Source organism: Rutidosis leptorrhynchoides, chromosome 9 (assembly GCF_046630445.1).
Source record: "Rutidosis leptorrhynchoides isolate AG116_Rl617_1_P2 chromosome 9, CSIRO_AGI_Rlap_v1, whole genome shotgun sequence".
Lineage (NCBI taxonomy): Eukaryota > Viridiplantae > Streptophyta > Magnoliopsida > Asterales > Asteraceae > Rutidosis > Rutidosis leptorrhynchoides.
In genome coordinates this window covers 135,250,982-135,270,164 of record NC_092341.1, presented here as the reverse complement: position 1 = coordinate 135,270,164, position 19,183 = coordinate 135,250,982, and the positions used below count along the sequence as shown (strand labels likewise).

The 19,183-nt window shown below is 35.3% G+C and overlaps 2 protein-coding genes across 2 annotated transcripts; one reads left to right on the top strand and one right to left on the bottom strand.

Moving 5' to 3' along the window:
- Positions 1-671: 671 nt before the first annotated feature.
- On the top strand, positions 672-5,542 carry LOC139866190 (uncharacterized). Its single transcript, XM_071854345.1, has 16 exons — positions 672-1,013; positions 1,126-1,287; positions 1,569-1,748; positions 1,918-1,975; positions 2,133-2,183; positions 2,382-2,464; positions 2,617-2,704; positions 3,083-3,124; positions 3,205-3,279; positions 3,376-3,444; positions 3,664-3,779; positions 3,896-4,008; positions 4,146-4,225; positions 4,687-4,807; positions 4,927-4,993; positions 5,091-5,542. Exons 1-16 carry the CDS (start codon positions 772-774, stop codon positions 5,215-5,217), a joined length of 1,674 nt encoding a protein of 557 aa, XP_071710446.1. The 5' UTR covers positions 672-771; the 3' UTR covers positions 5,218-5,542.
- A 364-nt stretch (positions 5,543-5,906) lies between these two features.
- LOC139867174 (vacuolar sorting protein 39-like) lies at positions 5,907-14,708 on the bottom strand. The gene is made up of 12 exons (XM_071855504.1): positions 14,300-14,708; positions 13,584-13,795; positions 13,148-13,279; positions 12,915-13,058; positions 12,569-12,681; positions 11,469-11,898; positions 10,310-10,639; positions 9,392-9,613; positions 9,070-9,312; positions 7,836-8,294; positions 6,185-6,283; positions 5,907-6,098 (listed from the first exon to the last, which is right to left on the bottom strand). Exons 1-12 carry the CDS (start codon positions 14,706-14,708, stop codon positions 5,907-5,909), a joined length of 2,985 nt encoding a protein of 994 aa, XP_071711605.1.
- Between the last annotated feature and the right edge of the window lie 4,475 nt (positions 14,709-19,183).

The following is a 19,183-nucleotide window of genomic DNA, read 5'->3' as shown; positions in this document are numbered from 1 at the left end:
ATGGACTTAGGATCGGTATCAGGTGTGCGAATCTGCCAAGACATTGCTTCAATCGATCGATCGATTTAGGGTTTTGTGGATTTTGTTCGTGTAAAATGAGAGGATGAGTTGTGAGTGTGTTAATTAAATGTCGATACCAACCTTTTCAAACCGGGTTAATATCTTTAAATCTGTAAAATGATCAAAATAGCCATCACGTTTTATGCACGTGATGGCACTTAACGTCCAAGAGTAACGGCTGAGTGACGGAGGGATGCGTAAACAATAAAAGTTATAATAGAGGGATGCTGAAAGCCAAAAAAAAAACTCGAGGGACGCTGTTAGCTTTTTGGGGTAAAATAGAGGGACCAACGGCACAATTATTTCAGAAAGATAAATGAAAAAATAAAAGAGAAAAAATAGAAGTCATATGACAAATAAACCCTCATGTGCTAGCACATGTCATATGTCATGACTTAACAGACGTTAAAAATTGAATTATCCGTAGAATAAGTCCATACCTTTGAATTACTTTATTAAAAAAATCAAGTTTAGACTATCTGTGTGTGTTGGAGCAAACCACGAGTACTATCGGTGTAACTTTGTCTTTTTAATTCAAGTTCATTCGTTTTGTTTCGTTTATTAAAATTAATATATTTTTTAAAAATGTAGCAAGCGTCTTTGTGTGAACAAACTGTTTGAAAGAGGCAACCCCGTCTTTGCTAAAGCCTCACACTACAGTATACAGTTACAGTCAATCAATAATTAAAAAGTGTCTCGAAATCATCAATAATGTGGAGAAGAGGCTTTTGCACCACCTCCTTAACAAGCAAAAAATGGGACGCAATAGTAATCGGCGGTGGTCATAACGGTCTTACCGCCGCTGCTTACCTTGCTCAATCAGGTCTCTCCGTCGCCGTCCTCGAACGCCGTCACCTCATCGGCGGCGCCGCCGTCACCGAAGAACTCATTCCTGGTTTCAAATTCTCCCGTTGCAGCTACCTTCAAAGCCTCCTTCGTCCTTCTATCATTAGGTTTTTTATTAATCTATAATCAATAAATAAACAATATCTCTAATACTGTTTATTGAATTCTATCTACTGGCATGCCTGTATCGTTTAATCAATTGATTTGATGAAATTGTAGAGATCTGGAGTTGCATAGACACGGATTGAAATTGTTGAAAAGGAGTCCGTCATCGTTTACGCCGTGTTTGGACGGACGTTATCTTCTGTTAGGGCCTGATGCTGTCTTAAATCATTCCGAAATTTCGAAGTTTTCGAAACACGATGCGGATGCTTATCCGAGGTTGTTTGTATAAATTTGTGATCTTATTTAAAATATTTGTGAGCATATTACACTCTGCAATGCACACCAAGTGTTTGATAATATGCATATGAGGTGTTTCGCATAGCACGTGCTATCAATTTTGGTCACATTGTAATGCACACCAAGTGTTTGTAATTGTATCTTGACATACTATAACTTTTTCTTACAATCAGTTTATATCTTTATCGTTTGCTCATGTCCATCATAAGTTATATATTTATTTGTTATTTGTTTTATCGTTTACTGTTGCTTATACGTAGGTACGAGAAGCAACTGGAGAACTTTTGCAAGTTCATGGATCCATTAATAGATTCATCACCGCCTGAAGCTCACCAAGGCGTTTCGTCTTTCAATTCACGTTTGAAACATAAGTTACAGAAATCAGAATTTTGGGCCCATTGTTTGCATCAGTCTGTCTCGATGGGCCAACAAGGGCTGGTGTAAGATCTCATATTCTGGAACAAACTGCAGAATGCAACCTTTATCAGATGAATTTGTTGGATTTATTTTTACTAAAATGGATTAATAATTCAGATACAACTAATAACCTTCAAGGTTTGATCTGTGTTACATACTTTCTTAACGTATGTAGTTTTTATTTTATTACAGGGATTTCATGGACCTTTTACTTTCACCAGCCTCGAAGGTTTTAAATAACTGGTTTGAGGTTGTTACTTGATACTCATTCATCAATGCTGTATATTATTCTTTTGCACTGTTTAATCTTAGAAGATCATTTGCTTCTTGTACCTGAAAATTTTGAGGGTATGATCATTATATGATATATAATTTCAATGTTTTAATGAATTCCTTTATAATTGCAGAGTGAGGTGTTGAAAGCTACACTTGCTACTGATGCAGTCATAGGAACCACTGTAAGTCCTCCATTTCTATATCTTTTTACATCTTTCTGCAAACATAACTTTTTGGTCATATTTTTATGTTCACTGCGAAGTATAACATGGATTAACATAAGTACTTCGACAACCAACTAAATGAATTAACATTCGTTTCTAAATATAAACATGATATGGTTCTAAAATATGAACTCTGCTAGCTTTGCTGTATTGTAGGCAAGTGCCAACACACCAGGAAGTGGATATGTTCTGCTACATCATGTAATGGGAGAAACTGATGGCGATCGTGGAATTTGGTCGTAAGTATCTGCTACAACATGTAATATTTATTATTTATTACTAGATCAATACTTATTGTATTTAATTTTCTTTTTATGCATAATTGTTACATTGTTTGATTAATATATACAAAGTATATATCCTACTGTATCAGTAGCTGATATGGGTTTAGGTATGTTGAAGGTGGAATGGGTTCAGTGTCTATGGCCATTGGAAATGCTGCTAAGGAAGCTGGTGCCACCATAGTTACCAATGCAGAGGTAACTTCTTGTGATCCATAAATTTTAATAATAAAAAGAATAATTAGTTATTGATAGAATGATTTTAATGTAAAACTATTAGTTTATGATTGTTATAAAACGAATTTTGCTGATTCTGTTTATTTTAATTTTTAAATTTAGAGAAAGAGTTGCATAATAAGGGATATGTGATATGTTTACATCTCATTTAGTCTTCTGGCTGGTCTCTTCAATGGACAAGAATGTTTAATATTGTTACATAGTTTACATTTTTTAGCTTCTATAATTTATCACGTAGTGTCGTAGTATCATTATTTTATACTACTGAACAATTTAAACATGTTCGACTAAGATTTAACCAGAACTAAAGTCGTTACTCATCGAGTCATTGTTATTCAGGTATCGAAGCTGATGATGGACGATTCAGGCACAGTAACTGGGGTGAGCTATATTATGCAATTGACAATCACTGTTGTGAGTCATGATACAATATATGGTCAAACTAACTTTGACTTTCTTAGGTTATCTTGGGTGATGGTACACATGTTCATAGTTCAGCTGTTTTGTCAAATGCTACTCCTTACAAGACTTTCATGGTATAATATTCAACGCTGATAATCTTTTTTGGCCATAAATAAGTAAATAACATCAACCAACTGTTTTGGGTTTTTCAATTTGTTCGTCTTACACAGGACTTAGTACCTGAAAATGTTCTTCCGGATGATTTCTCTCGTGCAATTAAGCATTCCGACTATAGCTCTGTAAGCAATTCATCATCCTTGTTATCAGAAATATACTTGACATTGTAATATATTATGTGATTATGAAAGTTGAACAATTTCAATAATAATTTCATCATTACATTGAATTGAAATATTGAGATGCTTTATGCATTCAATTGCACTCTTACTTTCAACCGTTTGACATGTTTTCTTTTTTTGTTAATTATATTAAACACTAAATGTTACTCTGTTTTACAGGCAACTACCAAAATCAACTTAGCAGTTGACAAACTGCCACAGTTTAAATGCTGTGATATCGCGTACCCTGAAGCTGGTCCTCAACATATGGGTACAATTCACATTGGTTCAGAGAGGTATTTTTTTTATGAATTGTTACATATAGTGTTCTTTATTATTTTTATTATATTTATTACCTTTTTTACAGATTAAATAAGCGAAGAACTTATGTGTTTTCATTCTTGTTTGTCAGTATAGAGGAGATTGACTCTGCATGTTTGGATGCTATGAATGGCTTGCCATCAAAAAGGCCTGTTATTGAAATGACAATACCTTCAGTCTTGGACAAGACTATATCTCCACCGGGTACTTATTTGTAATTTCAAACGTTTTGATAAGTTTAGTTCACAAGCTATTGAGCTCCGTATATTAGAACACGTTTGTTCAATGCATTTTATTTGTCATGAGCTTCAAAGTGATAAAAAGTGAACCAATTTTTGCAGGAAAACATGTTATTAATTTGTTTGTTCAGTTTACTCCATATAAACCTAATGATGGCAGCTGGGAAGATGCTGCATATAGAGTAAGTTTGGTCTCTATTTCATCTATAGTTTTTCTTGTTTTATTAAATACTACTAATTAATCCCTTCATCCCAAAAGTCAAAACGGGACAATTATTTGACTTTCAAAAGTCAAAACGGGATAATTATTTTAAGACGGGGGAGTACATAGATTTTGTATCTTCTTGGAGAGCTGAACATGTGAGAGCATGAAAATATAATGATGGGAGTGATATATTAATATGGCATTTCGACACAATTGAAAGCTTCTTAAGAAATTCGAAATACTAAAGTTGTAATTTCTCTTGTAAACTGGTTGTGTCATCTATCTAAAGTATATAATATAATATAATATAATATAATATAATAGTTGTTTATATCACTAACTTACTCCGAGTGTTTCTATTGTTATCGATCTTAACATATTGTTTTTGTTTTACATTTGGTTTCTCAACCCTTATACATTAGTAACACGTTTGTGTAGGAATCATTTGCACAAAGATGTTTCAGCTTAATTGACGAGTACGCCCCTGGCTTCAGTTCATCAGTTATTGGTTATGACATGTTGGCTCCCCCAGACCTTGAAAAGATAATTGGTCTCACTGGTAATCACCCCTCTATACATTTTCAATATTAAAATTTATCTGGACAAATAAATGTTTAAAACTGGTTTTCAGCGTTTCTTAATTCGTATGCATATGTAGCTAAATATTTAGTATGACAGGAGGGAACATCTTTCATGGTGCAATGGGGTTAGATTCTCTTTTCCTCATGAGACCTGTTAAAGGATGGTAAACTTCAACAATTTTATTTATATTTTATATTTTATATTATACACAACTCTGTTTTGCATGATAAGCTAATCGTTACTTTGGGATGCAATATCAGGTCAAATTATAGAACCCCATTGCGAGGATTGTATCTATGCGGGAGTGGAGCCCATCCTGGTGGTGGTGTCATGGGTGCACCTGGGCGCAACGCGGCTCGTGTGGTTATTGAGGACATCAAAGGCTGAAATGTATTTTTTGATAACCATTGAGATCGTCTTCATATGCTTTGATGCATAGTCCTTCGGTTCAGAAATGTGCACTTCCCTGATTTTTTCAAGAGTCATCTGTTGTATGTGCATCAAGTCACTTCTGCTATGGCTAACCGTGGGCCAACTGTTTTTATTTATTTATTTTTTTTATTTTATTTGGCACAAAAACATTCTTTTTCATGCAACAAGAATGAAGTTGCTATTGGCCATTGTAGGTTTTATCATATCAAGTTTGTTGTTGTTATCTTATGGTAAGATTGCAACTTTCTCTCTTTTTTTAACGAACATTATTTTGGTTTGATTTGGATGGCTTCAAGACACTTTTCACATCAACTACCTGAGCTTTATTTTTATACGGAAACTATATTGTCACATTTGGGCTGTCTTGATATTTACAGCTTCCAGTACCTTGAGTCTCTGATGCACCTCATTTGGAGAGGTTGGGGGCTAATGATTAAATTTAATAAAATTGGTACGTGTAAATGGATAATATTTTTTCCTTTTACAAAAAAATTTGTAACACTTGTAAATAAACTTTTTGAAGAAAGATAAAATTTACAGGCGTATTGAGGGAGAGAAAAATTAATTAAGAAACAAATAACAGCTCAACTAAAAAGCGAAAGATACTTAAAAACGTTTCGAGGATGACGTGTATAAATACGCTTTTATCGTCTCCTTAGGGGCATTCCTTTTCTGGTGGATTGGGAGTCTCGGAAGCAAACAAAATGGACAATTGTTTTCCCGTTTGGATACACTGCGAAAACACTTGTTCCTATCTTTTTGTTGCAAAGAGAACACATGCTCTCACCTGTGATCTTTAGCTCTGTTTTTCTTTGAATATACAGTTCGTCTTTAACCTGTTCATTATTTTTGTTAAGATTAGTTGATTAAAATGCATAGGCGTAAAGAAACAGTTTCACTGGATTTTATATCATAAACATACCTCTAGGCTCTCACATTGTCTCAGGCTCTTGATGACCGAAAAGTTTCGATATGTTTCACTGGTTTTTCTCATGAGAGGTCCAAGAAATGGATACAACTTCTGAACAGTTAAACAGTAAAAAGAAACACTCAAAAGCCGAAAATTTTTTAAAGCAGCAGACGAGTATACTTAGCATCATTGTTCATATACAGCAATAGACCAGAAACAATTCAAGAACAGACTGAATCTAAAAGCTGAGTAGATATCAAATTAATATTTAAGCGTTACTAACAAATGATTATATGTCATTTGCTCATCACTTCATTTAATTAAATTACAACGTTTATCGTGGTACGTAACAAAGATACCTTCAAAACATGGAATCTCTACAAAAAGAAGATGCAACAAATAATAGAGGAAGTAGGTCATTGGCCAAATAAATGTTAAGACTGCTATGTGCACAAACGTAACAGCTCAAAGTTGGTTTAAGTCATAAAAGGCAAATGTTAGCACAGATCGAAATAGTTCAAGTGACACACGAACATTTTGGCATTTCTTGTACTTTTTACTGTATTAATTAACACGTTGAGCACGATTGCAATAACAAAATTTTACAATAATGATCGATATATTTTAATAAAATGAGTTATGAGGCTGGAGGTTATATCCATTATAAATTCATACAAACACTCTTGGCAACTTTTGACACGTTTGACCTATTTAGTTTTAAATTGTATTTGCTAAAATCTACCCCACTTACTCGTCTGAGATAAAACATAACCCAAGTGGACCTAAATCTAACCCACGTTTGACCTATTTCGTTTTAAATATATTTGCTAAAATCTAACCCAGTTACTCGTCTGAGATAAACCATAACCCAAGTGGACCTAAATGTAACTCGCATAAATAAGCTCTACCAAGGATTGCCAAGCATTTGGTACTAAGTTTCCCCCTCTTTGTTTAGTAACAAAATGAATCCGAAGTATGACCAGACTGAGAGTTAGCAGCATAAACAAATATGATTATGTGAATGATAGATACAAGTTTCCTATTTTCATAGGAATCAATGGGAAAATGGAAAATTGCTCAAGTAGGCTGTTGGGGTCTTGACTGCCGTTTAGAGCCTAAATTGAATTCTAATCAGGATTAAAACTCATGGAAATTTGATTCTACCATTTTCATGGCGTCTCAATTTTATTTTTAAGTTTATTTTACTATTTTTTTTAAAAAAAAATATCTACTTATTGGTCGGAGGTCCACTCGGAAGCAATCTCTTTATCCGTCGAATAGAGAGAGGGATGACTTTCTCTACTTTTGAGAGTGTTTCACTCTGGGTGGAGAATTGACTTGTTTTTATTCTCGGATAGGGGAAGGATTTTCTACATCTCACCTCCCCATATACCACTCATGTGGTATTGGGTTTTGTTGTTGTTGTTGTAGGCTGTTGGGCATAATCGTAAGAAACACGTTTCATTTTATCCCTGTAGGTCCGCTTCTTGCTCTAAAATTGGAAAAGACTTGTCGAAAATCGCCAGTTGGCATGGTCCGACCAAGAAAGGCATGGGACTCTTTGGGCATTGTAAGTATGCAGTTCAAAATTGCAACCTTTTATAGTTAACATACGTGCGAGAAAATGTACATCCATAGATATGAGAAAAGGTCTAAAAGTAACCTGTAACTTAGTATCTCTAGGCAAGAGTCTCAAGGCCTTAGCTCCGTGAACACGGTCCCACCTACGGCTCAATACATCAAGGACCTCATCAACCATGATGTTGGAACTAACTTCCTCAATAGGATCATCTGAATCGACATCACTTCTGACATCATCACTACTAAAACTTGCCTTGATTCTGGTATCTTCTGCACCTTCAATCTCAACAATTTTCTTTCCTAATCTTCTTCCTTTAGCTTTAGCTTTAACTGATGACCAACCAACCTTTAAATTCCCACTACTTGATGAAGTTACTAAAGTATTCATTTTCTTTTCAATATTTTTGTTTGTTCTTCGAGGATTTATATATATTTGTAGTAATGTTAGGTAAATATTTCCCTGAGCTTTTGCATACTGTTGATTAAGTCCAGCTTCATAAACCCGATCACAATAGGATAGTGCCAGTTCAGGAAGATGAAGCTGAAATATCAATAGGATTTGACAAACTAAAATGATTAAAATTTTCACTGATTCAATAAATTCATATTATAATGAGACCAACAATTAGTAAAATTCATCAAGTGCATTTTGATTGGGGTTATTGCGTAAAAACTTAAAATAGGTTAACTCCTGTGTGGGTGAGCATCTTTGTTATCCATTGTTGTGAAAGTCGGTTGAGTCGGCCGACACGTCGGTTTGAGGACTAGCCCATCCTGTTAAAAACCTAAAAAGGCCTAAAAGTTCGGCCAACACTGAAAAATTCGGGTCAAAGTCGGTCACAGTCGGGCTGAGTCGGGCCTTCGGTAAAAAAAAAAGTCAAAGTTGGTCAAAGTTAGGTCACAAGGTTTTAATATTTTTTAGAATTAGATTTTGTGACCTATATCTGTGTTTGAAATACTTATGTTTTTGTGTTTAACATTGATGTGTAATATATATGTGTTTAATTTACTTATTACTAAAAGTCAACGTTGGTCAATGTCCAACTCCTCCCCGACCCCATCGAGTAGTCCCTCCAAGGTCCCGACCAACTCGTCCGCAACTCGCGAATATAAGAGCTTGTTGTTATCACCCACATAATGTGATAACTTTCAAAAAATTAAATTCAAGGTTACAACGTAGTTCAATTGATTTTCAGGAGATAATTTTCAAAAAGTCAACATGTTAAATCATACCGTCATGCCATCTGTTTGACTTTGAATAGACATGTTCACATTCTCAATAAACTATTATAAACCAATGTCACTTTAGATAATACCTTCTGAACGTAAATGGACAACGCAAGTTCGTGCTGGTTCATTTTCCCTAACAAGATTGCCCGTTCTTCAAACAAAGCATCTTCCGGGATTTGTTTCAATAAAACCTCGGGAGTATATTCTGACATACCCTGCAATGCAGGTATGAATTTTTTCCTAGTTGGGCTATAAGCTTTTTCATCCCATTTCCTCTGAGCAGACAAATTCACATACCAATCAAGAACTTCTGAAAGATAAATTTGCAACTGCAAGAAAAAAATTACTTCCTTTTAAATAAATTTGTATCAGTTGACAGTTGTACAAAAATGTATATATTAATGTTACCATTTCATTCTGAAGATGTGGCGATATATAGTTTTGATTCATGGAGAGCATAAGTTCCAAATACGTGGCCTGCATGCTTGGGGCATGTTCTTTTAGGTAAGAATTAACCATGTCTGCGGGTATATTTCCAGATATAAAGAGATCGACAGTTTGTGTTGGACAAGTTTTAAGAACAAACGTTGAGAATTCGAGGACAAGCATCGGGTCAATCCCACACAGAGGCTGCACAAGACAACTTAAATGTCTGAGATACACATTCTTCTAAAGCCTGCATGTAAAAATGACCCGTTTTGAACCAATTCCATTATGACTTGTTACCAGAGATGCAGATCTCGCTACTCGGGGAGTATTCGGATATTGATCAGGTTTGACTTTGACCGATTTTCCCAGTAATCCCAAGTTTTGATTGATTTTCTGAGTAATCCTGTGTTTTGGTCGAGTTTGACCAAGTTTTGACCGAGTTTGGTTACTCGGCTCCGAGCTCTCAAAATTCAAGTACTCAACAAGTAATTCCGAGTTCTGCAACCTTGCTCGTTACCCAAACCAGCCCATTTAGCCATCTTAAACCAAACTGAGAATGTAAAACGATGTGATAATACCATTGCAGGCTTGCCTCAATGGTATCCCCACACCTTATCTGCGGGGCTTGGGTTTAAGTCATGGGTTCGAGCCTTGCTCTGCCCATCCTATTAATCAATCTGCCTGAAATACCAGATTGACCCCAAGGGGGTTTCTCCCGGATCCATTCAGGATTCAAACCCGGTCCGCCCGCCCCTCGGGATGGTTTAAGGATCGGGTTCCTGCAATGCGATTCAGGTTTCCTCCCAAAAGCGCGTGCATGCGTGGCAAATGAGAGTATTCAATGCCGACAACTTGCCTTTTAAAAAAAACAATGTGATAATATTTACATGAACTTACTCGAAGATACTCAATTATCATCTCAGGTTTAAACTTTTGGGGGTGGTGTCCAGTTTTAGGTTCATCTGATTTTGGATCATCCACTAATTGATGCAAAAGTTTGAGAGCTTCACGATGCATGGAGTTGTATTTGTACAGCTCTATCAGACACGCATTGTGATTTCCTTTCTGAAATATCTCTTCACATATATTGACATTACAATAGTTAAAACCTTTTAGTAAATCTAAAGCAGCAGCAGACTGGCCAGTCAGAATAAAAGCCTGCAGAAGTGCAGTGTCCAATATTGTTGCCATTTCTCTTGCACCTGAGTCCGTATGATTAATTCTTCCCTGAAGAACCAACAGTAACTAAAATTAATTACAGCATTCAACATGGATCTCTATACGCTTTTATATCATGTGTCGTCTATCAAAATTAATTACAGGCTATTATTATGAAACTAGCACGTCTTGTTGTGTTGAATAAATAGAACACATAGCAGGATGGATGTTAGTTCTATGAAAAATTATACCTTTAGCCCCCCACGTTGTTATTTAAAACTAATTAATAGATACTCCATATGAATATCCAAACAAACATTCCCAGTAACTCATTCTATCTATTTAATTATAATTTATAATAATTAATATAAAACCAAGAATTGACAGTCAAACATTCAGGAAAGAGTATTCATAGAAATTTGAAACCATTGTTAGAAGTAGAACTAGATGTAGGGAAGTCTTCCTTTATGACTTCTCTACCCACATATACATGCATACACCAACAGGTGCTTACGACCAATTGATAGAACTTGGTCCTTTCATAGCGAAAAAGAGATTGATTTGGTCCTGACTAAGAAGGGGCAGCCGGGGTCGACCGCCCCCGAGCCCGACGTTTGAAATTTTATTAGTGTATTTATATGTTAAACTTTGACGTTTTGCCTTCGTTTTGTTTTCAAATTTTTAAGGTTTTGCACCCGTCGAAAAAAATTTCTGGATCCACCAATGCCAACCGGCCTTATTTGTTGATTTTTTTTGTTCATCTATTTATTATCATGGACTAGGACTGTAGTACTGAACTATAATATTACACGGTATTATAATAAAACAGGATATATACATGGAAACAAACAAATTTGAGCTCCAAACAAGAAACATATACAGGGAACTTAACTGTTACCTTGGATAATCGCTTAGACCGGCTACTTTCGTAAGCATCGAACGCATGGCCAACAGCTTCCGAAACAACCTCCTCTGTGGTCTCGGCAGCTGCCTTTCCAACTATGTTGGGCCTCTTTTTAAGCAAGAATTTGATCAGAGCCATTAAAGTACCGTGGCTCATTTTCTTAGGTTCTAAAGCCAAACTCTCATCAGATTCGAGTACACAAGTTACAGATGATTCCATTTCATCTGATGCCATAGATGAGCCTCTTGATAAACATGAGTCCCCGGTTAGATCAACGTTATTATCCGGTTCAATTGGACGATCTAACTTAGGAAGCACAATAGATGGATATAATGAGAGCACATGGGTTATTACTACTTGAGATGACACAAAATGCTCCATGGCCTCCTCGTAACTTCCATTTTCAAAGAGATGGTGTGCATATCTATAAATTTGAACAATCAAAATCATTTTAAAATCCACATTTGTGGCATAGTGCAACTTCTATGGTCAAACAGTATAACTTTTCAAATGAACAATCAACGCTAAAAAGTCCGGTCAAATTCGGTCCGAGTCGGTCAAAGTCAAAGTTGGTCAAAATGTTAATATTTTTTATAATTAGAATTTTTGCTCTATATTTATGTTTTTATGTTTGATATATTTATGTGTAATATATATGTATAATTTATTTATTACAAAAAGTCAACGTTAAGCAACGAACGACCTGCTTGCAACCAGTCACATTATGTTGACCTCAGCTTTGTGGTTATGTGTATCAAATGTAAGTATCCTAAAAGTAACATTTGAACATAACTTCAACTGTAAATAGTGCAACTATAAAATTAAACATTTATGATGTTACACAATGTTGAATTCTATGAAAGAAGTCGAATGAAAAGAAAAATGGATATATTCATTGATAAATGTGTGATTAGAATCAGATCAACACAATTAGATGGATTCAACAGAATATACTCATTGTCTATAAGGAAATAACTATAATCTAAAAGTGCATAAGTTGATATTCAAGATGTGATTATGTGAATAAAGCAATAAATAAGCTTCAATTGTCTAATAAAATTACCCATAATGAGAAGAATCCAGATTAAAATTACCTAATATGAATTGACTGCTCCTTTGAGGCACGTAGACTTGCATCTTCTGGTGGAAGCAACTTACATAATACCAAGGCTTCCTCAAAATTTCCAGATGCTGTCAATTGTATAATCTGCATTTAACATGCATACATTGATTCTTGTGCTTACAGTGAAAATTTATTAAAGATCATGGTTTATTTTTTTCAAAAATTTTGTTATAAGGAGAGTATTTAGCTAACAGGGGCGAATCCGATAATATAGTTTAGCCAAAGGCATAAAACATGTGAAACTAGTTTTGTAGCCCGTTAAGCAAGTTTTGAGGGTTACCAAACATGACAAAAGATTAGCATAGTTTTGGACAAACCTGTGCACCAAGAGGAACAGGAAACAATCCATATATAGATTGGTCTAACGAAACAATTATTGAATTATTTTCTTTTTGAATACTTCGTGCATTGCGTACACCAATAGTTTGTATCAGTGGATAAGGGACCCGTAAAGACCGGACCTGCAAGACTCAATGGACCGCGATGTCTAAGTTATAATAACCAAATAAGACAGTAGTATTCATCTTGGCGAGTTACATTGTTCAGATACCTCAATATGTCTTGGTAAAAGTGCAATTGCATATGGCTTCTGAATAACAACTGCTGCAGGGGCCTCCGACCAACATATTCTGCCTTCTGGAATGAGTTTGCCATTTCGATCCACAAGGACGCCAATATTATCCTGCCAAAAGAATGGCATTTACAGAACTACCCCTGAAATTTTTAATCTAATTGAGCACTGCAGATACAAAAATCATTGCTTTTATTTACCCTTCACAAATATTGGTTAGTAACTAATTGTTGAAACAATCACAAACTACTATTTGACTTTTCTACGTTTAATTTCATGATTCAACTTTCTTTACCCATGACATAATCCTCATAATCCTTCACGAGTGATACCTATCTAATAACATAATCTAAAAAACATTCAACTTTTACATATCAAACATGATTTAAAGAAACATTGTAACAGCGCAAAGTACCTTCCCTAGTAAAAGTTCACCGGATGGTATAGACACTACTAAAGGTGGAGCAATCCTCCCCGGTGAGAAAACCTCTGACAACGCACCATTTGTTGTATTCAATATTATGTAACTTCTTCGTATTCCTATACATACATTTTCCCCACACCATGACATTGACTTCACTATATCAGGAACACCATATTCTTTCACCTCCACAAATCCCCTCCCTCCTACAAATTAAAATATAAAAATAAAAAAAAAACAATAATAATAAAAACAATAAAGAAATCTAAGTGTAATACCAGCTAAAGTGTCCTCATCTTATATTAGTTTATCACAAAATTGTTGTCCACTAAAAAAGTAAATTACCATCTTTCCCATTTAATCCTTCCTTACACATTTTGACAAAAAATGTATATCAAAAAAAGAAAATGGACATTTAGCTTGTAAAAAGTAGTATAAAACAAACCTTAAGGCAAGATAAATAAAAAAACAATGTGATGCGATGAAGACAATCAACAATTGTTTGCGCGGTGTGCATCACTTTTCTATGCATATTGATGCACACACACATTCGGACTCTAATTCTTTCATATTTATTTTAAATTATAATTTTGTGCTACCTAAACCTGAAACACAATTATATAACCAGCTACAACATTTAACTTTCTAAATAATGACATATACATTTCATCAAAGCAATATGAATGAAAAGTTCGTCACGAAAAGATCACCATTATGTCGGTAAATGCAAACTCTCTTTTGCCTGGCGAAACACAAAACGCCTCGAAGATCATCCCATACATACAAATTCGCTCCTTTCGCCTTTGAAATAACAGCAACGGTCTCCAAATTCGGTAACCGATGGAATACAATTGATTCGGATAAACAAAGCAAAAGGCCTTTCGACGTCAGCACTTGCATTGCCAACACTTGTTTCTTCGAGAATCCATTAATGGTTCGTTGAAGAACATACGCCTGTTTTTTGAGTTCTAGGGTTTGAGAAATGGATTCTGTACCGTAGATTCGTAGAGATCCATCGGAACAAGCTATGAGGATATTTGAACCGTAGTATTCAACGGCATTGATTTTTTCAGGGCAATCATTGAGTAATTCGATTGAATCGTATGCTGTGTGCACCATTTTCGTGATGTTTTTTTTTTTTTTTTCTTTTCAAATTCTGAGCTCCGGTTGATGTTTGTTATTGTTGTTTGTAAAACGACGACGCTTTTGGCATGTATTTTACCTCCATATAACTGACAGATATGATTAAAATGGCGGTTAGTTTCATACAAGTTGACAGCGAGATCTCCCGACGAGATCTCATTTTTAGAAGGCAACTGAGACGAGATGTTCATCTCCCGAGATTTCTCGGTCAATGGGGTCAAACTTAGTCAAAGTCACGATTTCTCGGATTTTCTTGCTAATTTGTGAGATTTTCTTGTAAAATTCACAATTTCTAAGATTTTCTCGCTCACTTCTCGGATATTTTTGTAAAATCTCGTAAAAACGTATATAAATATACATATATTTATGTTTTTATGTATATTCTTATTAAAAAAGCTATAAAGTCAACATAAGTCAACGTCCGAAATCTCCCCGAGATTATTCTGAGATACCGAGATCTCCCTAAAAAGTCCAAACGAAATCTCCTCGAGATCCGAGTTCTCCAACCTTGCAAGTTGCTAAGGCTTAAGGTACAACCACTGTATGTGAAACAACACAACCCGTATTTAAACCGGCCCGTATTTTTTTTCTTTCTTTAATACATTAATATTTAGGTCTCATTTATGTTTCCAAAAACATCTTTAACACAATAATAAGTTCAATAAGCTTTAAAACATGTAATACATAGTTTAAATATCCGAACGGGCAAACACGACCCGACTATTTTAATTTCCAACATAACTGAGCATGGTGATTGGGGATACGCTACCCAATCCTAATCAATACAAAAGCACGTCTTCTAAAGCAATCTACGCGAGTCCACTAGTTTCCACGCTTACCCGTGCCACCGCCTCCATGCAAATTTATAAAAATGTAGACAACGAGAGGGTAAGCTAACGCTTACTGAGTGAGAATATACTACATACATATATATGCATAAAATGGACACGCCACACAAGTAATCAAACAACGCATACCGGAGCATCCAAGCATAAAGGCAAGCTAAGCTAAGTATACCGCACGATCACTAAACAACAAGCTAAAATAACAACAAATATAAGTTCACCAACGACGATGTGAACAACGCCAATAAGCTATACCCGGAGGGTTAGATACAACACAACAATACGACAATATATAAACGTCCAAGGTTAACCCCTTAACCCAATACCAAAACCAACTACCAATTACCAAAATGAAGATTGGCCGAACTACACGAGCCTTAGTAAATCCGCATCCACACGAGACTACTATCTTCAATAACACAACAACATCGAGGTTGGCCGAACTACACGAGCCTCGGTAATCAGCAACCACACGAGATCACGACCTCAGTAAGATGACCGAACTACACGCGTCATCGTGAATCCGCATCCACACGTGACTCACTTCCCAATATCAAAATCCACGATCCCGGGATTATACAAATCCACATCATCGGGGTCATCCAATTCACAACTCCATATCAACCCTTCGCCATTGGGGTCATGTAATCCACATCACAAGCACAAGTGATAATGTACACACAAAGTGTGCACCTCGCCAAAGGTGGTCAACCAAAACGCACAACCGTGCTAATTGGACCCATATACAAGTCCATCAAATCCACCTATATGTGAAGTGAGCTCTATGGCCGAGAATCACTTCACCAGACCCGCACCCATCCTACACATACATATGCACATAGGATATTAACACTCACCTTGTCGTCTTGATGAAAGCAACCGAACAATTCCGAAACACATCAATGGAAAGTACCTATTCCATTATCACAATACAAACAACACAATTAGGGTGGACTTACAAACCAACCCAAATTGACACTTAGTGCAAATTCGACCCAAATGCACTTCCAAGCACAAACCGCGCCCAAACTAACCAATAATCACTAACACAAGTGAGAATGGTCCTAATACGCCAATTGAACCCAATCATAAGTGTTAAACACCTATCTTGCCCAAATTGACACATAAACCCTAATTTTGACCCATAAAAGTCAACATTTCACCATTTGCTAGTTTTGACTTTAAATCGCCATTAACACAAGTTTATACTTCCACTTAACTCATTTTAAGTTTATAAACTCAACTAAATCGACAATCGAGCATAAACATCATAAAACCCTAATTTTGACTCTATTCAAAATTAGTCAACCAATCGAGCCCAAAAGGCTTCCAACACCTCAATAATCACTAAATACTAGTGATTACACCCGTTTACAAGTCTTACAAGCTTACACTTGCTCACCAAACCCCAAACCCGCCAACAACAACTATAAACCCGAATTTTGGTGTTAATCTTCAATTAACAACTAATGGGGTTTCATTTATGAACATACAATCAAAAGCCCCAAATTTAGATGATGAACACGAAAATGAAATTCGGAGTTAGAGCTTACCGCTAGTATCACCTTCTAGCTAAGAACGAGGAGAACAAAGTTGCCTCTTACGCCAAAGATCGAATCACGAATCTTCCTTTCTAAAATCCCTCTAGAATGATTTGAAGAAATGAAGAAAAGAGAGAAAATGAGGAAGAAAAAGGAAAAAGAAATAAGGAAATGAAATGGGTGGATGGGATTTAAGATCCCAAATCTGGCACATAGCAAAATGACCAAAATGCCCCTAAAAACCCTTAATATCACGAAATTGGAACCAGCTCGTCAGAGGTGCCGCGTCGCGGTCCTCTTCATCGCACCGCGACATATAACGCGGTCTGTGATAAGTTTTTCATGCCATCTGATCCTGATTTCAGTTCATTGCCGCACCGCGGCCTATTCTGTCGCGCCGCGACCTTGGCCGTGGTCTGGTGCCTGTCTTAACGAATGTCAAATTAAAAGTATAATCCTATGAGGTTTAGGTACACCTCGCACACATCAAGTATCGCACACACCAAACGATAATTAAAAGTGCAATTAAATATAAAATAAAGGAAATTAAATATGAAATAAAGGAATTATGCTTATTTAAACTTCCATAATCATGATGTTTGACGTGTTGTTTTTAGTTTATTCCTATGGGTTAATTGTCCTTTGTCCTATATTATTCGATATGTCCATACCGATTTGTCCATAATAGTCCATCAGGCATAAATATAAAGTGCGAAAGTCTTCGTCAAATTATTCTTATTCCCGAAGTCAAATATTCCAACTAATTGGGGATTCGAATTGTAACAAGGTCTTAATACTTTTTTTAATGAATACACCAGGTTATCGACTGCGTGTAAACCAAGGTTTTACTACTTTGTTAACAATTACACCAATTACCCTTGAATGTAATCCACCCCTGTTTCAACAAGTCTATTAACTATTAATCCAGTTCCGTGTCCGGTAAAATGAACAATTATTGGTATTTATAGATATCCCGCCCACCGTACCCAGTCAAGCGTATGTGGTTATATATAAATACGTCAAATTATAAGTCTATATATTAATTTAACGAGGTATCATTTAGTTAATATAAGACCCATTAATAACCCATAGTCTAATTTTCACAAGTGTCGTTCTTTTGTCCAAACCCCAATTACGGTACAAAGCCCAATTACCCAATTTTAATATTTAGCCCAACATCATGATTACTTCGTCTTAAATAAGCATAATAATAACTTAGCTACGAGACATTAATTTAAAAATAACATTAACCATAACTTACAGTGATTAAAAATAGCGTAGCGTTACACGGACATAATTTCGACTTACACCCTTACAACATTCGCTAACATACCCTTATTATTAGAATTTAAAATTAAAATTAAAATTAAAATTATAATATAAATATAAATATATTTACGTATAGATAGAGAGATGGAAATTAGACTATTAACAAACCGGCAGCGGCGCCAAAAATACTTGATGTGTGCGAGGTGTACTAGGAAATAGTATTATTTTTACAACGAAATACTATTAAATACGATACAATTTTACACAAGATATTTATTTATTTATAGAATGGATATACCTAAACCTTGCTACAACACTTATAGGCAGTGTAACTTATATTGAAACATAATACGTTCATGTAAAGTATTATATATTTAATACTTTGTTAATGTTTTCAACTAATAAGTATATATTATATATACATATCAATATACACATAAATGTTCGTGAATCGTTGAGCATAGTCGAAGGGTAATTGATGACTTGAATATAGATTTCAAAACTTTCGAGACTCAACATTACAGATTTTGCTTATCGTGTCAGAAATATATAAAGATTAAAGTTTAAATTTAGTCAGAAATTTACGGGTTGTCACAGTACCTACCCGTTAAAGAAATTTCGTCCCGAAATTTGAGTGGAAAGGTCATGAATGATAATAAGTATGTTTTTATGATGCATACGGGCTGAAAATTATAGTTTTATCATCAACGAATAATTTGGATAAACAATCCATTTATATGAAGAGTATGAATGAAGCTAACATAGAAGAGTGAAATGAGTAAGTGTAGATTCATCT